The 26996-nt window shown below is 40.2% G+C and overlaps 2 protein-coding genes across 2 annotated transcripts in view; one reads left to right on the top strand and one right to left on the bottom strand.

Moving 5' to 3' along the window:
* The window catches only part of TOMM70 (translocase of outer mitochondrial membrane 70), a 39380-nt gene extending 26820 nt beyond the window's left edge, over window positions 1-12560 (top strand). Inside the window, exons 7-12 of the mRNA XM_017506338.2 lie at window positions 540-674; window positions 2033-2140; window positions 3014-3130; window positions 6619-6716; window positions 7577-7699; window positions 10312-12560. Of these exons, the coding sequence (XP_017361827.1) occupies window positions 540-674; window positions 2033-2140; window positions 3014-3130; window positions 6619-6716; window positions 7577-7699; window positions 10312-10465 (735 nt within the window). The 3' untranslated portion in view covers window positions 10466-12560. The remainder of the gene's footprint in view (window positions 1-539; window positions 675-2032; window positions 2141-3013; window positions 3131-6618; window positions 6717-7576; window positions 7700-10311) is intronic.
* Window positions 12561-21189: 8629 nt separating this feature from the next.
* NIT2 (nitrilase family member 2) overlaps window positions 21190-26996 on the bottom strand; it is a 23070-nt gene continuing 17263 nt past the window's right edge. The window contains exons 8-11 of the mRNA XM_017506337.2: window positions 26857-26935; window positions 23985-24083; window positions 21721-21776; window positions 21190-21372 (exon numbers count right to left, since the gene is read on the bottom strand). Coding sequence (XP_017361826.1) covers window positions 21281-21372; window positions 21721-21776; window positions 23985-24083; window positions 26857-26935 — 326 coding nt within the window. The 3' untranslated portion in view covers window positions 21190-21280. The remainder of the gene's footprint in view (window positions 21373-21720; window positions 21777-23984; window positions 24084-26856; window positions 26936-26996) is intronic.

Raw genomic sequence — 26996 nt, 5'->3', positions numbered from 1 at the left:
TATGAATGTTCATAGCAACATTATTTATGGTAGCCAAAAAGTGGAAGCAACTCAAATGTCCATTAGCTGATGAATGGATAAATAAAACGTGAAATCTGTACATTGGAATATTTTTCAGGCATAACAAAAGAATGAAAAACGGCTACATGCTACAACATGGATGAACCTTGAAAACACTATGCTAAATCAAAGAAGCCAGGCACAAAAGGCTATATATGATGTATGATTCCACTTTCATGAAACATCCAGAATATACAAACCCGTAGCTATAGAGAATAGATTGGTGGTATAGGAGGAGAGGGGAGATGGAGAGTGACTGCTTATTTGTATAGGGTTTCAGGGTGATGAAAATGTTCTGGAATGAGATAGCGGTAATCAATACAAACTTTAGTGAATATACTAAAAACAGCTGACATGCCTACTTTAAAAGGGTGACCTTTGTGGTATGTGGATTATAGAAAAAAGCTGTTATTTAAAGAAACTAAATTGGAAAAAGAAAAGTAATGATAAACGTTTCTTTCCTCACTTGGGGTATGTAGCTTCGAGCGAATGCTCTCATCAAAAGGGGCAGCATGTACATGCAACAGCAGCAGCCTTTGCTGTCCACTCAGGATTTCAACATGGCCGCTGACATCGATCCTCAGAATGCAGATGTTTATCACCACCGAGGGCAGGTAAGTCTGTTTTCTTACCTAGAGGTCTGACTTGGATTGAGCTATTTGATACAGTTTTTGGGAATTTCTTATATAATTTTCTTGAGTTTTCTTATATAATTTCTGATAGCTGTGAGCAAAGTGTCACAGTGGTTTACAGTGTGAATTGGCCTTTTTTAGTCTGTCTTGAACATGTGTCTTTGTAATTTTGGTGTTTATGAAAAAAGAGTAAAGGAAGGCAAAACAAAGAGTTCAAGTTTGTTCAGTTGTTTCTGGTTCATAGGTTTTTCAATGAGTAAAACATTAATAACATTTAGTAAGCAATCTGAATTAATTATAGAATCAACAGAATGATTTTTGTGAGCTTCTTGCTGTAAGGAAATAGCCTGGACTGTCCAAATAGTAAAACAAAATATATTTATCTTTTGAAGTTTTATAATAGGCATATTAGTTTTTTAGTACAGTAGAAATACATAGTGAAGAAACAGTTTCCAGTTACTGGCTCAGGTAGGGAAAACATGGCTTTATATTTGGCTTAACATGGCTTATTGGAATGCGTTATGGTAGAAAGTGTGGACTATGCAGTATAATAACAGAAGAGCTGAAGTTCTTTCTAATTGAGATTATTATCTTATACAGTCATGTGTCCTGCCCAGGAAGTGCATTAGGCGATTTCGTGGTGCAGACATAATAGAGTGCACTTATACAAACCTAGATGGTATTGCCTTTTACACACCTAAGCTGTATGTTATACCTTGTTGCTCCTAAGCTACAAACCTGTATAGCATGTTACTGTACCAAATATAAGCAGTTATAACACAATGATAAGTATCTATGTGTCTAAAACATATCTAAGCATTGAAAAGGTACAGTAAAAATGCAGTATTGTAATCTTATAGGACCACTATTGTATATGCGGTCTGTTGATTGAAATGTCATTATACAGTATATGACTGTATTTCTTTCAGAAGGGTTTTAAGTATTGAGATAACCTCTTAAAATTCTTGACATTTCAATCTCCACTGGTAGTGTCTGAAGATTAATTTGAAAGGTAATTATCTGATGTCTAACCTGCTTTGATATTAGAATGTACAGAGATGTTTTGTTTTCTAGAAGAAGCAATTTCTTGCTTAATAATGATCAGAATTGCAGTGCAATTCTGGTTGGTTTGTAGTCCTTTCTAAAAGTTGGATACCAGTTTTCTGTTTTGGAATCTTTCCTTTTAAATTATAAGATTTTTTAAATCACTGTTTCTAGAAAGTAATTATATGTTGAATAATTACTACATGCTCAGCATTATGCTGAGCTGTAATAATGGAGACACAGAACATACGTAACTGATGCGCCTGTTTGAATTATTTATGTACTTTTTTTCTTAGCTGAAAATACTCCTTGATCAAGTTGAAGAAGCAGTGGCAGATTTTGATGAATGTATTAGGTTACGACCCGAGTCTGCTCTGGCACAAGCACAGAAATGTTTTGCATTGGTAGGTACCACTTTCTTCTGTATTTTCCTAAACATCACTTTTATTTTCCAGTGTCAACAAAAATGAGTATCTCATTGTCTACAAAGTCTTATTTCTTTCTTTCCCAAAGGACAACTACTGAGGAAGAAAGGTGCTAATAAACATATATGCTGATTGATACCTAGCTCTTGTATTTCTCTGGACATTTGTTTGAGTTCACCTTGATAGATGTTTGTTTCTGATTTTATACTTCTCCTAAACAGAACCGGTCTCCCTGCTTCTCCGTCGTAAATCAGTATCTTTGCAAAAACATTTTGAGGAAATACTCTGCAAACATGACACCATCTAACTTGCTCTCTCACTCCTCCTCCAGAGAACTTTCTTAATATTCAGAAAGACAAAGCTTAAAAGGTTTTTTTTTTTTTTTTTTTTTTTTTTTTTTTTTTTTTTTTTTTTTTTTTTTTTTTTTTAGTTCATTTCTAGTAAAATAAGGTACTCCTAGCTGTATGGCTAGGAATCCTAAAAGAATTTTCTGTTTAAAGAAAGAAATTGTGTCACAAATATAAATATATTTATATTATGAATAAAAAAATGACAAAAATTTTGTTAGATTTAAAATTGTCTCATTTATTGCGAAGTTCACTTCTTACAAATTAGTATGCCCTCTTCGACAGTATTGAACATATTGAAATTGTATAGTGGCCATGGAGTCCTAGTTGTACATAACCTTTGGCTGTCTGCTGCTGAAACACCTACTTAGAACCCTTTTGGATGCTGCAGATTATGTTAGCAAAGTGTTTTTTGGAAATATTTATGTAATTTTGTGTGTTTATATTAACATTCCATGAGTTTTTGAGTTCTTGATTTGACAGGCCTGTTTTGATTTTTTTATAGTACCGCCAGGCATATACAGGAAACAACTCTTCACAAATCCAAGCAGCTATGAAAGGTTTTGAAGAGGTCATAAAGAAATTTCCAAGGTGTGCCGAAGGCTATGCACTATATGCTCAGGTAACTGTTTTTTTCCGGTTTTAAAAAAATAACTGCATTCATGTGCTAAATCTCAGGATGGAAATCAGAAAACAGTGCTATCATGGTTGTAGCTTCTTTGGAAGCATGTGGCTTTGCTCCTGATTGGTTCTTATGGCCCCTAGTTGGTCCTGAAATCACCTCAGAAGAGGCTCCAGGCGAGAATTTCTCTCCTGTCTTCATTTGGATTGGTTTTGCAAAAGTAATTACCTTAGGAAAATATACCATATGCAGTTGGTGGAGAAAATATCCACGGAAAAGCTTTTCTTTCTGTTAGTTCACTGCCTTTTTATATGGCTAGGTTGTAGCAGTTTAATTTATCTTTATCTAAAATTCTTGAAACTCTCTTGGTTTAGGATTGAAGCTGTGGAAAGTAGGATTTAAATCTGAATTATCTCAACTTTTTAATTGTAGTCTGAAATTTTTGAAAACTTAATAGTTTTAAATCATCCATTTAAATGAAAATGATTAGCTTCTTGTAGTCACAGTCATACATTTTCCCCTCAAATGATCTCTGAATGACTCAGTTTTCTTTCTTAAACTTGAAAATTGGTTTTGGTGTCTACATAAACTAGGCATCTCAGTACTGTGTGTCAGGATGACAGCTGCTTCATGGCCTGTTAGGAATGGGGCTGCACAGCAGGAGGTGAGCGTTGGGCAAGCAGCACCTCCTGAGCTTCACCTCCTACCACTGTCAAATCAGCAGCAGCATTAGATTCTCATGCCTGATGATCTGAGGTGGAACAGTTTGATCCCAAAACCATCCCTCCTCTCCACACCCCCGTCCTTGGAAAAACTGTCTTCCACAAAACCAGTCTGTGGTGTCAAAAGTGCTGGGAAAGTGTTGGGGACTGCTGTGGTATATAATTCATTTTTCTTTATTATTATTATTTTTAATTACAAAACAAATGTATTTTTCCCCACCGCACAAAAATAGGAAACAATAAAAAATTACCATCCCCTGGCTGGACGTGGTGGCTCACGCCTGCAATCCCAGCACTTTGGGAGGCTGAGGCAGGCAGATCACTTGAGCCAGCCTGACCAGTGTGGAGAAACCCCATCTCTACTAAAAATACAAGTATTAGCCAGGTGTGGTGGTGCACATCTGTAATCCCAGCAACTCGGGAGGCTAAGGTAGGAGAATTGCTTGAACCTGGGAGGTGGAGGTTGCAGTGAGCCCAGATTGCACCACTGAAATCCAGTGATGTGTTGCCTGGGCAACAGAGTGAGACTCTATTTCAAAAAAAAAAAAACAAAAAAAAAATTACCATCCCTGATGGACCCCTCTCCTTAAACCATTCTTAAGGTTGCTTATTTTGTTTTTAATTTCCTTCATGGTATCTCTAGGCAGGTTATAAGAACAATTTCACAAGGATTTTAAGGGTTTATTGAGGGTGGAACTATGAGAAGATTGATTTGTGTTGAATCTGTTCTTTAGAGGTAGGTGTTATATATAACTGCATTATTAGAGATTGAAATTTTGGGGTATGAAATACATCCCAGAAGTTCTTTAACCTCAGTTTGAAATTATCTATTCAGTCTCTGGTATTTACAGTTCCTAGACAGGATAGTGGTAATAAAAAATCAAACACTGGCTGCTAAGTCCACATTCTATTTAATTAATTATAAAAGCAGTATATGTAATAGAAGATGTTAAAGAATGTGTAAAAGTTAACATAAGACAAGTGTACATTTTAGTTGTATGAATGGGTACACTTAAGCTTGTGCCTTATAATTAGTAACAAACCAGGAAGTGACAGCAACATCCTCATCACTGTCATGGAATTCTGAAGGGCTTTTTTGGTACAGATTTCTCTAAGCATCTAGAAGAACAAAGGCCACAAAGGCCACCGAAGAGCAACCACTGCTGGGGAACAACCCTTCTGCAGAACTTTCCCAACAGCACATTTCCCTATTACTGTTCTACCTTCAAGATAGGTTTGATTTTTATAAGCTGTCTTCGCATTAGCATTAGCATTATTGCTGTCAGTTTACACTAAAATTTCTTTTGTTTTCTAATTTAGCTTCACTATATAGTATATGTAACTTTATACATACTGTACGTGTGTGTGTGTACTTAGTGTAACTTTCTTAGCCCTCCCAGCTTTGGCTGAGATGTTGGCCAACCCTTACAGTTACAGCTTGAACATAGTCGGATATCCACAGAGCTGTTCCTTCCATTTCAGCCATGGGATTTGCCTTAAAATAGTGGATTATAGCTGGTATTTTTTGTTTTGTTTTGTTTTCAAAATAAATATTTATTACATTATTATTAATTAGGACAGATAATTGGGGAAAATCCTAAATGTTCAACAGAAGATTGAATTATGTTTGCAGAATTGTGGTACACTCACTTAATGGTATATTATGTAGCTATTAAAAATTACATTAATTCTAAAGTTACAAAGCAAGATACAGCCCTGCCTATTATTAAAGGAAAAATTGTATACAAAATGAACTCAACCATGTGAAAGAAAAAAAATAGGGAGGTAAATAGAGATAGATACACGTATCAGGAAATGACGCCATGCTTACAATGATGAAGCTATAAAAATAATTCTCCTTTCTACATCTTTCTGATTTTTATTACAAAGAACATGTGCTGACTATATTTCTTTGATATTTTTAAGCGATTTTTAAAATACTTCATCTAAGTTAGCTTATTTTAGATGTAAAAAGACTAAGAGCCGTACAGTTAAATATAATGACACACACAGTTCTTAAAAGTCATCTTATAACTAACTGGAGTTAACTGAATATAGGCTAGGTATTAGATAATATTAGGAATTATTTTTGGAGATAGTTGAAGCAGTTATAGATGCTTTAAAAAAAATCAATAATTTGAAAGAAAAAGCTCTGAAGACCTTTAACACATACACCTTAACTTATCCTTCCAAATTAATATTGCCCTTAAGACAATTCCTTGGTCAGGTGAGGTAGCTCATGCCACCCAACACTTTGGGAGGCCAAGATGGGTGGATCACCTAAGGTCAGGAGTTCGAGACCAACCTGGTGAACACGGTGAAACCCTGTCCCTACTAACAGTACAAAAATGAGCCAGATTGCACCATTGCACTACAGCCTAGGCAACAAGAATGAAACTTTATCTCAATAAAAGAACATAATTCCCTTAGGATATATTATTATAAATTATGAATAAGCGATGTGATGACGGTACCTATGAGAATGTGACATTCGAGTTACCACTAAAACTGGATTATGTGTATTCTACAGTTTACCAGATTATCTGCTATGGCATACGTCTAACCACTTGCTGAAGAAAGGTGATAGTTAAGATATATTTGTAGCAGTGCCACCTAAAAACTCCAATTAAGATGTAATGTAAATCAGTCTGTATCTCCAACATAATTTTATAATAAATGAAGTGAATTTTTATAATGAAGAAGAAATACACTTTTAACTGCTTAGGTTGACAGTTACCTTAATATAACTGAAGTTTCTCCTCATAGGCATTAACAGATCAACAACAGTTTGGTAAAGCTGATGAAATGTATGATAAATGTATTGATTTGGAACCAGATAATGCCACAACATATGTTCATAAAGGGTATGTATGCTCTCTGGTTGTTCCAATGAGATAATAAATTTCTGACATGGTAATAACATGCATTTATTTTGGCCATTGAGGAAGGGGACTGTGGTAGGGAAGGAGTTAATTGACAAACCTCTTAATGCTCCTGGATGTCATTTCATTCTTAGAGAAATTAGTTAAGGAGGCCAGGCGCAGTGACTCACACCTGTAATCCCAGTACTTGGGAGGCCAAGGCAGGTGAACCACCTGAAGTTGAGTTCGAAACCAGCCTGGCCAACATGGTGAAACTCAGTGTCTACTAAAACTACAAATTGTTAGCCAGGTGTGGTGGTACATGCCCGATTCCCAGCTACTCAGGAGGCTAAGGTGTGAGAATCGCTTGAACCTGGGAGGCAGAGGTTGCAGTGAGCCATGATCGCACCACTGCACACCAGCCTGGGCGACAGAGTGATACTCTGTCTCAAAAAACAAAAAGAAAGAAATTAATGTACTATTTTCGATCTATGTTTTAATTTTGAACATTCTGTCAGCTGTTGCTTATATCAAAATAGGAAGCATACACAGTGTTTGTGTCCTTGTGTACTTGAATTATCCTAAGAAACATCACTTAAATTTATATAAATTGAAAAGTAAGGGATGCAAGATAAGTTAGTAATGGAGCCTAGACCATTGAACAGTTTTTGTAATAGGGAACTTAGAGTAGAAAACCTATTATAAGTTGAGAAAAAACACAATTTGATGCTGATTATATATTGCTTTAGGTTTTGTTTTTCTTTATACGTTTATTGAAGGCAGAAATTGAGTTATATTAATACATGTATATTCCTACTGATACTGGGCCATGGTTACGTCTGAGTATCTTTTTGCATTTGCAGTTTACTTCAGCTTCAGTGGAAGCAAGATCTGGATAGAGGTTTGGAACTTATCAGCAAGGCTATTGAAATTGACAATAAATGTGATTTTGCCTATGAAACGATGGGAACTATTGAAGTACAAAGGTAACTTCTGGAGTCTGTTATTAGGAAATGTATGGCAGCTCTATAGATATTTAGCTTTTTGTTCTTCTTACATACATGTTAACGTCTAGTATGTTTTTTCCTCTTTTCACCTGTATTATTCCTGGTGGAAAAAAGAAAAATAAATGCCTGTAATATGCTTAGGCAGTGACATAAGGATTGGTAGCCAAGTCGCCAGAAGATCTGGACCCTCCTACAAAGAAGCGTCCAGCCAAATGACTGGGCATGTTGCAACATCAACTCTGAGCCCCTGAATTTTCTTTAAAATCAGAGTTAGATAGAACATTTTTTGCAGCTCTGTCCTTATTTTGTGTGAATGTTTATCCAGAGTTGCCCTTAACTGCCACCATTAACAGGTGACAACTGTTTATATATGGGCTTTATTGTATACCATCTTAATATTGGCATTGCCATTCATCTGAGTTTCCTACTCTAGGCCAGGTACTGACCTTCAGATGTTTTCTAAGTACTATTTCAATTAGTCTTTACCCCATCTTTATAAAGGCGGAGATTATATGATCCCTAGTTTAACTGACACCCAGACTGCTTGTTTACAAGGTTGCACAGTAAGCCAATAGAGCAGACGTGGTTTGAGCCCATATTTCACTGAAGCCAAAGCCACTGATCTTGGCACCATCACTTGTCAGGAAACAGCATGAGTTTTCTCAATTTCCTATCATTCAGTCCCTCCTGTAGTCCTCTCCCTGCTGTACAGTAGGCAGAATATATATAGGCTGGTAAAAAAATCTGTTTCTTTTGAACCATTCTGTACCCACAGTGGCATATAAATACTAATTTTTTTTTCTTCTTTTTGTGAGACAGTGTCTCCAGCCCAGGCTGGAGCAGTGGCACAATCTTGACTCTGCAACCTCCGCCTCCCAGGTTGAAGCGATTCTTGTGCCTCAGCCAACCAAGTAGCTGGGACTACAGGCATGCACCACCATGCCCAGCTAACTTTGTATTTTTAGCAGAGATGGGGTTTTGCCATGTTGGCCAAATTGGTCTCAAACTCTTGGCCTCAAGTGATTTGCCCGTCTCAGCCTCCTAAAGTGCTGAGATCACACACATGAGCCACCGCACCCAGCCTAAATGATTTCTTAATTGCTAATTTGTTAATGTGAATAAAATATTCTTGTGCTAGAACAGGATAGAGTGGTAGTTCTTAATCTTTTTTGAGCAAAGTTGTGGATTCTTCTTAGAATAATACACATACAAAAACACTTTGCTTTTAAGGCTTTCACAGATCCTGGGTTAATTAAAGACCTCCGATTTAGGGTTTGATGGAATTTTTTTCACATGTTAATTGAACTTTTAAAAAGTCCATTCTGAACCTTAACTTACAATTAAATAAGTGAATTTGAATAAATGATATTGCAGATTATCCTAGAATTTTGGAGATATGCTAGCTGTTGGCCTAATGACAGAACATGAACTCTTGAAAAAAGTTTTGTTTTTTTTTTTAATAAGTCTATCACGTTGCCACATACTGTAATAGGGGGTTAAATGTAGTCACCCTAAGGGTACCTCTTATTGGCATATATAGAGAGTCTGTCATATATGCCAGTAAGATGTACCTTACTAACATGTATGCCAGTTAGACTCTCTGTATATGCCACTGTACATATATATACACATACACATATATATTAGTAGGGACTTAATATTTCTGCATATGATTGCATATGTATGTAGCTAATACTAGTTACTTAAGACATTTGGTTCTTGGTAACTATATAGATATAAAGCCTAGCCACACTTACACAATTTAAGACTTACAGTCTCTTAACAAGCATATCTACTTTATTCAAAAGCAGATAATTACCAGCCATTATCGTAGGTTCTGTGAATTGAAGTATGTCCATCAAGGAGCTAGTAAGATTGTAGTGTTTGTAAACAAACACACATTTCATCTGACTGTGCATAGTATGACAATAAAACTGTGGGAATGTTGGGGATAGAACAGCTAGTTCCCCTGGAGGGGGGGAGGGGGAAATATTTTTCATGAGGATACTATATTTGAACTAGGCCCTAGATAGCTGTGGATTTGACCGGAATCAGGCAGAGGCAGTAAATCTGAGTGTTACATGTAGGTATGAGTGTGTAGCACAATCAAGGAACTCACATAGACTGCGTGATGAGTGGCGGTGCATGGGGTTGGGGACGGGCTAAGAGACTGAAGTGGAAAGAAGTGGGCCCACATCAGTCTGTGAATGTGAGGCCCTTGCATGTCATTAGAGTCCCGAGATTATGTCACTACTTTCCAGAGGAGCCTCATGTTAACAGTAGAAACGTGCAGAACTTAGGAACCAGGCAGAATTATGATTTTAAATAAGCCAATTAATTTCCTTAGTCTCACTGTTCTTATCGGTAAACACATAATACATGGGATATAATGTAAGCACATAGTATTTATAGTAATAGTTACCATTCATTGAGTGCTTTCGATATGGTAGATACTCTTATTTATTATAAAAGCAGCATTTTACTAGAATCATAGTAGAAAGTGGTCAGACTTCATGTAGCATCACTTACTAATGTCATTGAATATTGTGAAGTGCTTGTTGAATCTGAGACTAAAAATTTTCTTCTTTCAGAGGAAACATGGAGAAAGCCATTGACATGTTCAACAAAGCTATTAACCTGGCCAAATCGGAAATGGAGATGGCCCATCTGTATTCACTTTGCGATGCCGCTCATGCCCAGATAGAAGTTGCAAAGAAATACGGATTAAAGCCACCAACATTATAAAACGGGGGAAAGCAGACTGACCCTCTTTTTAAAAGTTTACCCCCTCTTCAACCGAACCCTAAAGACACTGTCATGAACTGTGTTGAATGGTGGAAATTAGTATTTGTTTGTGGTATTGTTATTTGTTACATCTGTTTCATGTCTAGGTGTTGTGGGTGTGGCTGTTGAAGGAAGTTTGCAGTCTTGCAGCTTTTATTGCCTGTGCAACAAAAGATTAGAACCTGTTAAAGGGATATTAAAATAAAGTTGCAAAGAGTACAAATGATAATTGGCCATGCAAATAAAAACTCTGATTTGTTTTTTTTTTTTTTTTTAATGGGGGTTGGGGGTTGATTATGTTCTGGATGATTTTGTCTTTATATATAGGTGTGAATAATGTAAGTATTTTACAGCATGCTGGTTTTTAAATTAACATAGTAAATGCTGTAAAATAGATCTATATTCAATTAAGTGCTTTCAGTTGATTTTTTGGAAAGAAACAAAGGTTAAATGGGGGATTAAAGTAAAATTGAGAGACCCTTTAAAGCAGCATGCACAATACCTCTGATTTTGCAGAGTTTTAGAAAGTTAGTGGCACCTATTAATCCTCTTGACCCCTTTCCAGTCTAATGGATAATGTACATTCTTCTTAAAGTCCACAACGGCAGATTTTCTTACAGTAAATTATGCAGATGCAAAATATTCTAATTGATATATGTGCTGGAAGACTGAGTATTGATGGGGGAGTGGACCAGACAAAGAGGTAAGATGAAACAGAAGTGTGTTTATAATTGTCTGTGACTATTTTCTATAATAATTACTGCTATTTAATGCTGTGCTTTTAAAAGTACAGGATAGTGGGTGCAATGGCATGTACCTTTTTATAGTCTCAGCTACTTGGGAGGCTGAGGCAAGAGGCTTGATACCAGGAGCTCAAGGCTATAGTGTGCCATGATGTTTGCACATGCGAGTAGCCCCTGCACTCCAGCCTGGGCAATATAGCAAGACCCCATCTCTAAAAAGTTTTAGAACGTTTTTTAAATCAAAGTGCAGGTTGCTTGTATGTATAACCTATGTAAAGGTAGAGTAAGTGTGATATATGGGAGTATTTAAATAGCTTAAAATTTCTAGTGAAGAAAATGTGGCTAAAGGTTCAAAAAAGATGTAAGACTTGGAGCCAGAACATAGTGTTTCCTGAAATAACAAGTTTAGTGCTTTAGCTATGGCTACATGTGCTTAAGGAATTTTGAGCCACTTATTTTTGAGGATGCTGAGGACATGTAGAGTGCTTTTTTTGTAATGCGCTAACCTTGATCTCTAAGGACTAACTACCCAGGTCCAGGTCTTCACTAGGGATGCTGACAGCAGTATTTTATCTTTACTCCACCTCCTTCCTTAGAAGTCGCTTTAAGATTTCCAATTTCCACTTTTATAGACCATCCTTTTGCTTATATGCTAGATTTTTCTGGTGAGAGAAGGGTTGTGTTCTTCATGGGTCTTTTGTTTTGAAATACTCAGGATGGGGAGAGGTTTATTTAAAAAAATATTATTATGGTTTACATTGTTGGGAGAAAAGGAGCATTTTTACACCTCTTAAGGGTGCTTAATTCTGTTGACACCAAAAAGATTTGTCTACAAATGCTATCTTTTTTAGAAACTTAGAAATGAGTCCCTTTCAAAGTCCATCTTTGGAAAATACTGAGGAGGCCACTAATTAGTTGGTGCCGTTAACATAATTCAAGATGATTTGGATGATGGAAAGTTTGAGACCTCTGCATTTTGTTTTTAAATTATGCACCTTCTGATAACCCCCAAATACAGAAATGTCCTACATCTCTGAATGAGCTCTGGCTTTACAAAAGTTTTTATTTGCATGGCTGTATTTACATGAACACTGACATTTTCTTCTACTCTTCTCCCTTCTTTCACCTTGGGGTTGGGTAGAGAAACACAAAGGAAACTGAAGCATGTGCCATTCTATGCTGTCATTCCAAATTCTCATGGACTATTGCCTGTTGTGAAAATATTTCAAACTGCACTGAAAGCTGCATCTGTCTGTATCTTTCTTTTGTAAATGACCTCACATGTAAATTCACCAAATAAATATTACATTCAAGCTCTTCTATCTATTCTTTAAATAGAAAGATAGGTAGTTTACTCATTTATTACGCTTTTGGGTAAATTGACAGGGAATCTCTTGTGAGCTCAAAATAACTTTGGAAATAGGAACATACTGAAAATGTTAGTATATGAAGCAAAATAAGTTTGTTGGTATGAATGGTGGAGTTTCTCAAGAGCATCCACCCCTCCTCCTACTGTGAAACAAGGCTCCATGGAGCGCCAGTACAGCCAACCTACATCATTCTTTGCCTCTACTTTATCCATATATGCACAGCAGCCTGGAAGGTTGCCAATCAGATGTGGATTCTGTAGATAAGTTTATATTCAATCTGGTGTCACCAGTGAGATTGATCATAGTTCTCTCAGAAAGCATACCTGAAATAATTATCCTTGAAAACTCTGGCATAAGTAAGTAGAGAATGCATCCCAAAACAGTAAAAAGCAACTTTGGCTATAAAACAGTTCAAACAGAACTTTCTGCCCTCTGGGAACTCAAATTGTAGTTTAAATGGTACTTGGTTCCTGTAGAAGTCAACTGTTACCATAAGACTATTTCTAAACAGGAGGACAATATAATCTAACCAAACCAGGAAACTTAGGAGTATAGAATAATAATTACCCAGAACTGTCCTGTATGGGATTTGTATTTATAAGGAAATAACTTAGGAGTGGTTGTGAGGATACAGGTGATAATTAGTCCTATTCTCATCTTCTGCTAAATTGATTTGTGAACAAAGTGACAAAATTTTAATTTACTTGCAAGCTTTACCACACTGATAGAATGAGTAATGATTCCCCAAAAGATAGCCACATCCTTATCCCTGCAACCTATGAACATTAGTTGGCAAAAAATGGGCTTTGCAGATGCGATTAAGGATCTTGAGAAGGGAAGATTATCCTAGATTATCTGGTGACCTTAAAATGCAGTGTCAGGTGTCTACGAGGAAGGTTTCAGACAGAAGAGGGGGTGGCGATGTTGCCACAGAGGTAGAGACTGGAGTGATGTGGCCACAAGCCGAAGGACAGTGGCAGCTACAGAAACTGGAAAAGGCAAGAAATGGGCCCTGCCCTAGAGCAGAGCACAGCTCCACCAACACCTTCATTTTGGCCCATGAATTTGGACTCAAAAAATGTAAGAGAATAACTTGCTGGTTTTTTCAGCCACACAAGTTGTGATAATTTATTACATCAGCCATAGAAACGAATATTCCTTTGTGTATAAGCAGATAAATGGTTTAAAGGAATTCTCTTGAGTATGCTAAAGTAGAGCGACTTCATGTACACATACATTTTGGCCAAAGGTGGTTTGGGCAGTGAATGTACACCCACGTCACAGACTGGAGTTTTCATCAAGAGGTGGAGTATTTGTGATTTAAAACATGTATGATCACAGTATAATAATTACCAGGCCAAAAAGCTGCCCTTCAGGTATAAGGTAAAAGTTGAGATTTCTCTGCTAATACCCTAGAAGAGGCATCAAAAAGAAGGCACTATTTTCAAACTCTTAGAATTAGCATGAAAATAACTAGTCTGATTTACTTCAAGGTGATAGTACACAAATCATGTTAGGAGTTAACAGTTACAGTACTCTCAGATCCTCCTTAAAGGTCTTCATGCTGGAGGGACTGCTGATCACAGGGACAGTAGCTGTGGTACCTGGCCAAGGGGAGCAAGCCAAATGTGGCGTATGCTAGGGGCCAAGATGACAGCTGCCTTTCAGAGCTCAGGAGACACGGCTCAGGTTTCTCCAGTTCTTTTGTTGCTGCTTAAAGATCACATGACTGTACCAGTGTTGTCTTGGAAGGCTATGAAACAGTTTACCTAGAGCAAATACATGGAGGAAGACCATGACTAAGATTGGCTCTTGGGTATTGTTTTAGAGGGTGAAAAGTTTAAAACAAGAATGCAGCATAGTGAGATTCTCTGCAGCGATGACCCATGGCCTAAATTATGAACTGCTGTATTAAGTAACTTTTACCTGATTTTATTTCTCAATATTGCTCTGTGTCAGGAGCTGTAAAAGGTCTTAAGATTTTACCCTTTTTGAAAACTAGTTTCCTGAATGCTGGCAGAAGGCATGAGACTCCTGGGTCAGACCACACATTTAATTATTTAGAACATGGCAAGCAACATGAGCTTGAGCCCCAGATCCCATGGGAGTGACACAGAGCGATCTAGGTGGATACTACACATGCAGTGGGTGCCCAAATCTTTAATGAGGTCACAAGCAAACTGGCCTGACCTTTTGCCTCAGAGGGAAACACTATTTTTATTATTTCAGAGAGTAAACAAACCTGTCCTATGCTCCAGAGGAAGACGGTCTCTATTTTCCAAAGCTGTCATTATAGACATTCTTGATTGGATAGTTTGGAACAAAACACCAATACCTCTACTCACAAAATGTATGGAGAGCTGACCCCATCTCTATCTCTTCTTACCTTTTATGCATCTTCAGCTTAGTTTTTCACCAGAATAGAGCATTACAATCTCTGTCTTGGACAATAGCATGAGGGAGGGAAAAATATTACTGGCATGAGCATCAGGTGACCTTAGCTCTAAATCAAAACTGCTTTTATTTTTTCTGAGACACAGTCGTCCAGGCTGGAGTGTAGTGGCGTGATCTGGGCTCACTGTAACCTCTGCCTCCCAGGTTCAAGCAATTCTGCCTCAGCCTCCCAAGTAGCTCGGATTACAGACACACACCACCATGCCCAATTTTTCTATTTTTAGTAGAGATGGGGTTTTGCCTTATTGGCCAAAGGTCTTGAACTCCTGACCTTAAGTGATCTGCCCATCTAGGCCTCTCAAAGTGCTGGGATTACAGGCATGAGCCACCGCGCCTGGCCTCTAAATCAACACTGCTTTCTAACAAAGCTAAGATCTTAAGTAAATGAATATTCAGCTATATAGCATACGAAGTTACATCATGTCCCAGGCTCTTCCCAGATCAGACTCCTAGGTAAGGAAATCATTCCAGAATTTAGCCAGAAAACTTGGCGAGAGAACAAGTGCAACCTGTAGGAATACATTCATTCCAATCAACATTTACTAAGCACTTATGATGGTGAGGGTTAGCCATAAAAAGATGAACACTGAGGAGCTCAAAAACTGAGTGTTGGTGGTCTGGGTAGCAAACAAACCTGTCCTGTGCTTCAGAGGAAGGGAATCTCTAGAATGGAAGTACAATGTGCCATGGAAACGAGTAATAAATTATGCTAAGCATTAGGAATAAATAGGATTTAGGTAAGGAGCTTTCCACAATGTGGGGAAGAACAACCACAACAAATCCAACTAAAGGCACAGCATGAGCATGAGCTGAAAATGAGACATTCAAGTTAAAGAGTCCAGCAAAGTGAAGTGGCTGTTTTTAAATGAATGGGAAAAAGCCAAGAGCTCTGAGAATGAGAATTATCAGCATATATTTAAGACCATGCATATAGCTGAGATTGCTCAGGACAAAATGTAAAATGTAAGGGGGCTAAAAATAAAACTATTACGGTAAGGACCTTTAACATCTAAGGTACAATGCTAAGTGGCCAGAGAGGCACTAAGAACAACTTCACATCATCAATGGTGTTGAGTTTGAGAGGCCAAATGGACAGGTCTACAAATCGATCTTTAGTCATCTGCCAGAAGAGTGTCATTGGAAAGATGAGGGCAGAATCTGGCTGCTGGGGTCTGAAAAGCGACTGAAAGAAATTGAGTGAAAATAAATTCAGAGAGAAATTTATAGGATGGCATGCTCTTTGTTCTGAGGGAGAAACTTTGAGACTGAACCTACAGGTGAAAGACTTAAAGCCTAGTTAGCACAATGGGATATACTTGGAGGATTCAAAATACTTCATGAAGAGCTAGGATGACCACCTTTGGAATTACTGCACCCTGCCCACCATATTCTGTTCTTGCAGATTCTTGTTCATTTGATTATGAATCAGCTATGATGTAAATAATTGAAGAAGCACTATCCTTGTATGTATGTTTTAGTTATTTGTAGATGAGAGGCTTAACTTTTTAATTGGTGATTTTAACAAGACCATTTCATCCTAAAGTGGTTTCTCTTCCAACAACTGGCTTTTTCTTATTCTCCAACCTTCATTCACAAGTAGAAATGAATGAAGATAATAATGTGATAGGAAATGTGAAACTGCCATACACAGGTGGTTGTGAGGCATAAGGAAGAGCCCCTGTTTAGCCTGCAGCACACATACCATTTCCCTTTCTATCCCTCCTGGCTTCATCAGACCCATGCACCACCGAAACTTCCACAGCAATGCCTAAAAAGTACCACAAAAGGCTTAAGACCAGTGCCAATAAAGCTGAACATTTATCTTGAAACTTAAACTCTTGTCTAAACTTTTTTTCACTTGATATACTTTGCCCAGACCTAAGTTTTGGTATCATGAAGGAGTCCTTCCCTAAATATCCAGTCAATGTCACAATCTGTCTACTCCTTGGTCATTTAAAAACCCCATAGTGTTATTGATTTACTCATTTGCAACCAGTGCAATACTCATTATCTGTTAACGGTCACCTTCAAAGAGCTAGGTCAAAGTCATAGTACTTTCACCATGACCTGCACATCCTGACCTATTTCAACAGAGGTCATCATCCCTGCAAGGAATTCACTTAAATGTGAATTCATTAAATGTGCTGCCTTACCTAAACTGCAAGAGATGGAGGCTCACAACATGTGATAGCAGACTTCAAATTATTACAAAAAAGCAACAAAATGAAAACATTTCTAATTCATGAGAAAGTCAGGGAGTACCGAGGTATGGCAGTTAAAACTTTTCCATGGCCTCAACTGCAATGTTCTTCCTCTCTAAGTGGGAATATCGTGTTCATTTTATTCAGATATCACTTTGTAAAAAGGTAAAATCCCGGGCCAGGTTCCTACACATTTTCTATGAATAAAATGTTACATACTAATTATAGGAGATGCCCCCTTCATTTGTTTCTTTTCATATTTTTCAAGAGCACTAGAAGGCAAGATCACCTGATAAACCACTAAAAGGACAATTCATTTAATGAAATACCAAAAAACAAAACCATCAAAAGGCTGAGTGCAGTGGCTCATGCCTGTAATCCCAGCACTTTGGGAGGCTGAGGCTGGTGGATCGCTTGAGGCCAGGAGTTGGAGACCAGACTGGCCAACATGGCAAAATCCCATTTCTACTAAAAATACAAAAATTAGCCTGGTGTGGTGGTACGTGCCTGTAGTCCCAGCTACTGAGGAAGAAAGATGCATGAGAATTGCTTGAGCCCAGGAGGCGGAGGCGGAAGCGGAGGATGCAGTGAACTGAGATCACGCCACTGCACTCCAGCCTGGGCAAGAGTGTGACTCTGTAAAAAAAAAAAAAAAAAAAAAAAAAAATTAATGAAATGTAAAAAGTTTTAACATCCATCTGCCTTACCTGTTACAGGAATGCTATATCACTGTAAAGCATCTTTGTTTCCGTAGCGTCAAGACAGCTAGGATGGCTTGTCCACTGCTTTTCAAACTATTCTGAGCAGCTCTTTGGAGGAACTTCTTGAGTTTTTTGGGGAACTAGAGAAAATCCAAGAGAGGGTTCTTGGGTTCTACACATCCATATCAACCAGACCATTCTTTCATTTTTCATACAGATGTGGGCTTTACAGTAAGACTTTCTATTAAAAAAAAATGTAATCTGTCATACAACTAGAATAAAATATGTAAAAATAAGATAATATTTTTTTAAAAGAAAATTGTTTCACACTATTAAAAGGTTTAACTGTTTGTCAGTGTGCCTGCTAGGATAGAGAGCAGTGGTACTCAAAGTGCAGTCTAGGGTTACCTGAAAGTACCTGACATCCTTCAAAAGGATCTGTGAGGTTGCTTTTTTTGCAACAGCCAAAAACTGGAAATAGCCCAAATCTCCAACAGCAGGTTAGTGGATAAACAAATTGTATACTACTCAGCAATAAAAAAGGAATGAATTACTAATGCACATACCAGATGAATCTCCAAGTAATTTTGAGTGAAAGACATACAGAAAAAGTACAAATGGCTTTATTTTATATATTTTAGAAAACTAATCTATAGTAACAAAATTTATCAGTGATTGGCAGGACTAGCCAGAGGGATTATAATAGAGCACATGGAAACTTTTGGGGACAGTAAATGTCATCTTGATTGGAGTGGTTTATAGTTGTATATGTCCAATTTTACCAAATTGTACACTTATTTTTTTTGAAGTACAATTATGCATCAATTGTAAATTTAAAAATTAATTTTAAAAGGCCTTTGTCTTTCTCTTGTTCTCAGTACACAGTGCTGTTTTCCAGAGGTTAAGTGACACCATGTCTTCACCTTTATAGCTAATGGAATGTGTGCTCATGTATCTTGTTTTACATTTTTCTCCATTTTATTTTCCAATATGGTAAGTATCTACATATCCATCTTAAAGCAGTGGTGAGCTACAGCACGACTGCACCAGCTCCCAAAAGCTGATTGTGCACATCTATTCCCAACTCTGTTTAGCAGTCTCATGCAGACAGCTCGAACTCAGCCATGGTTAAGGGTTTATACCTTGAAAATTGGCAAAATCGGGGCTTTTTCTCAAATAGCTGGTTGTCAAACAATTACCTGCCCACGTAAGCAAAAACTGATTGAAGTCTTTTATATATATACATACACACACACACACACACACACGTCAGTAATTAACAACCAGCTATTTGTGTGCGTGTGTATATATATATGTAAATATATATGTATATATTTAAGTATATGTACACGTGTGTGTGTGTGTGTGTGTGTATATATATATATATATATATATATATATATATAGTGTGTGTGTGTGTGTGAGAGAGAGAGAGAGAGAGAGAGAGAGAGAGATAGGGTCTCTGGCTTAACTCAAATTGGTGGATTCAAGGGATCCTCCTGCCTCAGCCTCCAAAGTAGCTAGGACTACAGGCATATGCTAGTATGCATGGCTCAGTCCCTAATTTGTTTTTTTTTTTTTTTGAGACAGAGTTTCACTCATGTTACCCAGGCTGGAGTGCAATGGCGCGATCTCGGCTCACCGCAACCTCCGCCTCCTGGGTTCAGGCAATTCTCCTGCCTCAGCCTCCTGAGTAGCTGGGATTACAGGCACGCACCACCAGGCCCAGCTAATTTTTTGTATTTTTAGTAGAGACGGGGTTTCACCATATTGACCAGGATGGTCTCAATCTCTTGACCTCGTGATCCACCCGCCTCGGCCTCCCAAAGTGCTGGGATTACAGGCTTGAGCCACCGCGCCCGGCTCAGTCCCTAATTTTTAACTGCAAAAGGATTCTCAAGCCAAACTGTCTAAGAAACACTAGGTTCAGTGATTCTTTATCTGTGGAGCTAGAAAGTGTTACTGGGGAAAAAGAAAAAACAAAAAAAATGGGAGTTTCAGACACTCAATGCTATCAAAAAAAACATTTGGCTGAGTGCGGTGGCTCAGAGCCTTTAAATCCCAGTACTTTGGGAGGGAGAGGTGGGCAGATCATGAGGTCAGGAGTTCGAGACCAGCCTGGCCAACATGGTGAAAGCCCATCTCCACTAAAGATACAAAACATTAGCAGGGTGTGGTGGCAGATGCCTGTAGTCCCAGCTACTCGGGAGGCTGAGGCAGGAGAATCGCTTGAACTTGGGAGGCAGAGGTTGCAGTGAGCTGAGATCATGCCATTGCACTCCAGCCTGGCAACAGGTGAGGCTCTGTCTCAAAAAACAAAACAAACAAACAAAAAAATCTTTTGCAGAGATTCATACTAAATTGCCTTCACCAAACGCCACCACTGACTGCCATTCTCCCATGAGGCTCTTTGTTGACCCAGTCCTTCCTACAAGACCAGGAGGGCCTGGGGTTGAATCAGTAGCTCCTTCTTAAATTTGAAGAGCCCAAAGGCTGGTAGGAGGGGTGGGGTTGCCGCCTTCTCTGGCAAACACGAAGATCTGTTACCTTGCGTCCTATAGCTACTCAGGAACCCAAAATGGAACTTCAAGGTACTGCTTAGAAAAGCATAGCACCAGACCATGTTTTCTAGGTGACGGAGATTCCAACTCCAGCAATGGGATAAGAGGTTCATGACACAAATATTGGGTGAATCAATCACCAGGTTACCAAGATCTGATACTTTCACAAACTGCTTGGAGGCAACTTAAGTACAGAAGAAGCTTCAGAACCAGCCCAGCTTTCTGCTCTCCAGCTCCACGCTGCATTCTTTTTTTTTTTTTTTTTTTTTTTTTTTTTTTTTGAGACGGAGTTTCGCTCTTGTTACCCAGGCTGGAGTGCAATGGCGGATCTCGGCTCACCGCAACCTCCACCTCCTGGGTTCAGGCAATTCTCCTGCCTCAGCCTCCTGAGTAGCTGGGATTACAGGCACGCGCCACCATGCCCAGCTAATTTTTTGTATTTTTAGTAGAGACGGGGTTTCACCATATTGACCAGGATGGTCTCGATCTCTTGACCTCGTGATCCACCTGCCTCGGCCTCCCAAAGTGCTGGGATTACAGGCGTGAGCCACTGCGCCTGGCCCCTTTTTAACTATTGAATGTGATGTGGAAAACGTCAGCGTGATGAGGCTTTCTCATCTCAATAGAGAACCTGGAAAGGACAAGGCTGAATTTTAAAAAAAATCTTCATTAAAGAATTTAATAGGGAGTTGATTATGTTGGAGAATCATATCTTCCTGTTCTGTGACACATTACAAACAGAAACTTTAGGGCTTTTTCATCTCCACTGCATACAGGTCTGATCGCTTCTGTCTAAAAATGGGGATTTGCTGGCGTATTTCACCCAGCTTCTTCAGGTCTGCAACAAACAGGAAAGGGCACTATTAATAATTTGCAACTCCTCACTAACAAAGGGGATTTCATCCCCAGACTGTATAAACCACTAGAGTCTTAGTAAGTAACTTAGTAACACAGGTCTTGCCTAGATGGACAGATAGCCTGGCATCATTTCAAACCAAACCAAGAAAACTCAAGCTGATATACTCCCCAGAGCCTGACCAGAGAACCAGACCCGAGAATATCCTCAGAGATAAATGAGGAGGGACATAAAGGAACCCCTCTGAATGACAGGGACTTCCCAGCTATGGAGTCTGGCCACAGAACAATGGGGACATCAGAGTCCTAACCCTGCTTGGGAACATCTTACCTATGTCTGAATACACAATTGTTTCTTCTGTGCCCGCTTTGGCTAGGACCTCCCCCCTGAAAAAGAAGCAGGAGAGAATGAGTGGACTCACTGGTGTCTGGGGATATTCAAGATCTCTGTTTCTTCCTCCCCACCTCACAGGCCAAAGGGACAAGTCTGAGATTTAAAACAAGAAGGTAGTGGTACAGATTTCTGTTCTAGCATTTAAACAGCTCTGTGACCTTGTGGAAAGTTATTTCAAATCTCCATTTCCTAATCTATAAAGTGGAAATAACAGCTCTGTGAGAGCTTAGTGCTAAAACTGTGGATCATGTTTCATAAACTGCAAACCTCTAGGAAATGGTGGTTATCTGATGATTATAAAGATCTGGGAACAGAGCTATCTACGACCAACAGGAAGCTCCATCTCATGCCCTCATGAGTGCATTTCAGTGGGATCCCTTAACAAGGGTAGTCTGGACCTGCTCTGAAATTCATACCTGCCTGAGCTGCTACCCTACCCGAGGCTGATGAAGCTGGGCCTAGGCAGGACCCCTGATCTGCTAGGGTCTCCGCTCTGGTGGCTGTGATGCCTGGAACCCTATGTTAATGGGCTTCAGTTTCATATTTGAAGGAAAGAGTTCAACCTCTGGGGGCTGGAGGTTGAACTCGATGTGTGTGGTGCAGGGGGATGGAGGGTAACTCACAGTGGCAAGAGCCCTGCACCAGGGAACAGCCACATTCCATTATAAGTCCAGGACAAGGCTGACCTGTAAAACTATCTCCAGGCAGGGTGCACTGGCTCACGCCTGTAATCCCAGCACTTTGGGAGGCCAAGGTGAGTGGATCACTTGAGGTCAGGAGTTTGAGACCAGCCTGGCCAACAAAGCGAAACCCCATCAGTACTAAAAATACAAACAATTAGCTGGGTGTGGTGCTGCCCACCTGTAATCCCAGCTACTAAGAGGCTGAGGGAGAAGAATGGTTCAAACCCGGGAGGCAGAGGTTGCAGTGAGCCAAGATCACACCACTGCATTCCGGCCTGGGCGACAGAGTGAAATTCCATCTCAAAAAAAAAAAAAAAAAAGAAAAGAAAAAGAAACTCTCTCCAGTGCTTAGTCTCTTGGCCCAGAGCAAGGGTTCAAACCCTTATCTAGAAGCTTCTCCAAAATAATCTAACGTAACAACTGATTCTATTTACCAGATAGCCACAGACTTTTGGCACAAATGAGCTACAAGCACCACCATTTATAACAAGTAACTGAATTCTTTTCTGATTCTTCCCAATTTGCCCTGGCATTTAAAGATCTCTGGACAGTGGAACTTGATGCATGTTCAAGAAAATTTTCAAGTCAACTTAAGTCCTTCAATGCCCCCAAGCCTCATGTGCAGGAGGCCAACTGGAGTCTCACACTAGTCATATCTTCCAGGTCCTCCCCACCACACACATCGAGCTCTGAGCCCTCAGGAACCCCACAGTAATATTTAACTCTTCTCAGTCTTGTTACTGGTATACTTATCCTAAAACATAGACACACACACCAGTGTGTGTGTGCTTTCATACAGAGAACTAGTGTGGAACACATCCAGGTTCTCAAGGCAAACATTCTGGATTTAAACACCAGTGCTAGCCGCTCTGTGTCTGTAATTCTATCATCTATAAACTGTGCTTAATAAGAGCAAGTTCCTGAGAGTTCAAGTTGAGACCATGTGTGTGAAAGTACAATGTAAACTATACAAATGCAGACGGTAAGGAAGGTATGTGAGCGTGTGACTGTACTTGTGTCTGGGCAGGCTTATGTTCTGGACCACTGAGTAATAAAATGCTTCGCCCTTTTGTAGGCGAGAGGGTCACAGTTTTACTTATTGAACCCATCCTGACTGCTCCTCTGATCATTATGCTGGGAGCAAAGTCCTCGCCCTGTAAATCATTCCTATCCAAGGACTAGTCAGCCAGCTTAAATTTTAGCCAAAAGGTAAGTAATTCGGTGTCTCTTGCTACTGGCTGCCCATGACTGCTGCCTTGTTGACCCATGTGATCCCATCTGACTGACAATGAAGGTCACAAGAAACTCAGAAGAGGGCTAAGGCCAAGCCCTTGATCAGGAGCACAGGGTGATTCCTTTCCTACATGGTTTTCAGTGGAAGCTTCTCTCACAGAGAGGCAGAAGGCTGGCAGGATATGTGGGGAAATGGGAGTGAGCGGTGGGCCCCTGGCTGCTCAGGAACCAGAAAACTCATCTGCCGAAGAGCCACCTCTCAAGCTCCGACTGGGCCTCACTCACCAAGGGTTCACCACGGTGCTGTGTCCCCAGGCAACATAGGAGGCTTTGTCATCCCGGGCAGGTGAGGCTGTGGCCACATACACCTGATTATCAACAGCTCTGTAGTCAACAGACAGGAAAGAGGTAAATCCCACATTATAAATCTGACATTTTTCTAACCCTAGTAGACAGATCCTTCTTTTAAAAAATAGGACAGTTCAGGCCAACACAGATGTAGAAGAAAGCCAGAGCCACGGAACCTTTTCTTTAAAAAGTTACCTTACTGCATAAGCCAGGGGTTCTCAACAGTGAGCAGTGTTGCCCACCAAATCTGACAATGTCTGGAGATTTTCCTATCACCACTAAGGAGATGCTACTGATATCAAGTAGGTGGAGGCCAGGGATGCTGCGAAACATCCTACCATGCACGGGACAGCCCCACACAAAGAATTACAGACCTAGGGCTGGGCGCGGTGGCTCACGCCTGCAATCCCAGCACTTTGGGAGGCCAAGGTGGGCAGATCACAAGGTCAGGAGTTCGAGACCAGCCTGACCAACATGGTGAAACCCCGTCTCTACTAAAAATACAAAAATTAGCTGGCCATGGTAGTGCACTTGTAATCCCAGCTACTCAGGAGGCTGAGGCAGGAGAAACGCTTGAACCCGGGAGGTGGAGGTTGCAGTGAGCTGAGACTGTGCCACTGCACTCCAGCCTGGGTGACGGAGCTAGACTCATCACAAAAAAAAAGGCCGGGCCCAGTGGCTCATGCCTCTAATCCCAGCACTTTGGGAGGCTGAGGTGGGTGGATCATGAGGTCAAGAGATCGAGACCAGCCTGGCCAACATGATGAAACCCCATCTCTACTAAAATACAAAAATTAGCTGGGCTTGGTGGCACGTGTCTGTAGTCCCAGCTACTCGGGAGGCTGAGGCAGGAGAATTGCTTGAACCCAAGAGGCAGAGGTTGCAGTGAGCCAAGATCTCATCACTGCACTCCAGCCTGGCGCTGGGGTACAGAGCAAGACTCTGTCTCAAAAAAAAAAAAAAAATTAGCCAGGCATGGTAGCACAGGCCTGCAGTCCCAGCTGTTTGGGAGGCTAAGGCCAGAGAATTAAACCCAAGAGGCGGAGGCTGCAGCGATCCAAGGTTGTGCCAATGCACTCCAGCCTGGGTGACAGACTCCATCTCAAATAAACAAATAAATAAATAAAATAACAGACTTAAATGTCAACAGTGCAGCTGTGGAGAAACCCTGCCCTAAGTTAATATAAGACAAAAGTGTCTCTGGTCAATGTAAGTCAAGGTGGCTGGAGAGACTGGAGCGGCCTTGCAAAGCAATACACCTGCAGGGCCATGTGGTGCTCCCATGCCCACGGCGGCAGTCCCACCATCTCAAGTAAGACAAGAACTGCAGCTCGTAGTCCAGGTACACCAAACCACCTCACCTGGGAGCCCTCTGGATTTAACAGACCCATGCTGGGTCATCTCAGTATCCCAGAAACTTTTCTTACTTTTGACAAAATTGTACATTCATTAATACTCATGGCATCTTACACCCCGACCCCCATCTTCCACCATGCAACCAGCCAAAACTTTCCCTTCCATTAAAAATTACCACCATCTCTAGAAGTGAGAATAGTGGCTACCTCTAGGCAGAGAGAGGAGTATTGACTAGAAAGGGGCAGAAAAGGGAGCATCTTCAAGGGCTGGAAATGTTCTGTATGTTCATCTTGGTGGCAGGTGAAAAATTCACCGACCTATATGCTTAAAATTAGTACACTTTTTTGTATTACTTCAATTTTTAAAAATTCTAAAGAAAACCATCGTCTCAGACCAGCATTTCATGGACTGTAGAGCACTTTATAGACAGACAGACACACACACACAGTCACACGCATATGCACACAGTCACACTCATTTCCCCTTCCATCTTATGTCCACCTATGCTATTTGCCCTTCACCACCCCTCAGCCTTGGAAGACTGAGGAAAGGCACCTGTGACCTGCCAAAGATGCTTGTGCAAAGCCCTGGAGTTACAGGTTAGAAGAACAAGAGCTGTTCATGAGTTTCTTGGTGCAGTACCCCCAGGACTAGTAGGACGGTGTGAAGGATGGGGCAGGATAAGGATCCTAATGTGAATAAGCACAGAATCAGCTGGGTACAGACCACAAATCTCTCCCTAGGTCAAGCTAAAATGACCCCTGCCTTTTCATTGGCTTCTGGGGCTCTGAAGTCATAAGCCTGTGGTTCTCAGTTTCTCTGTCAAAGTTGCTGGAACTAACTTAAGAGAGATCAATCCACATCTAATCACAGAAAAATGAAATCACTACCCCTGACACACTGAATATTGAAAATGCAAAAACCACAGTTTCAGCAGGGCTTAGGGCTCATGCCTGCAATCCCAGCACTTTGAAAGGCTGAGGCGGGAAGATCACTTGAGGTCAGGAGATTGAGACCAGCTTGGTCAATAAAGTGAGGCTCTATCTCTTCAAAAATCAAAAAATTAGCCAGGCATGGTGCCACATGCTTGCAGTCCCACTACTCAGGAGGTTGAGGGAGGAGGATCACTTGAGCCCAGGATTTCAAGGCTGTAATGAGTTATGATTATGCCACTGCACTCCAGCCTGGGCAACAGTAAGACCCCGTCTCTTAGGAAAAAACACAAAGTACAGTTTCCAAAATCTATGAGGTTGGCGCTGTGGCTCCTGAGGAGAAAGTGCCCAGCGGTAGAAGTCCTCCTCATAGCCTCATTGCTTTCCAACTGCATTTGGATACCAGGGCATCCTGAGTCAGGGCAGAATCCACATCAGGAAGGCTGGTACCTCCACCCAACCAGAAATCATTCCACGAAGAGGACATACTGAGAGGCTTGAATATATGGTTTCTTTCTTACCTGCATCGCTGCAGCAACTCCCAATGGGCTGGTCCAGTGGTCAGATTGAAAGCTCCTGGATATACCAACAGCTGGCAGCCTTGGGGAGAGAAAAGCCATAACAGTGGGTGCAGTGAGCACCTACTACCACCAGTCCTCCC

This window comes from Cebus imitator, unplaced genomic scaffold, assembly GCF_001604975.1.
Source record: "Cebus imitator isolate Cc_AM_T3 unplaced genomic scaffold, Cebus_imitator-1.0 Scaffold354, whole genome shotgun sequence".
Classification (NCBI taxonomy): domain Eukaryota; kingdom Metazoa; phylum Chordata; class Mammalia; order Primates; family Cebidae; genus Cebus; species Cebus imitator.
Note: the sequence above shows the minus strand (reverse complement) of the source record. Positions and strands in the feature narration are given on the sequence as shown.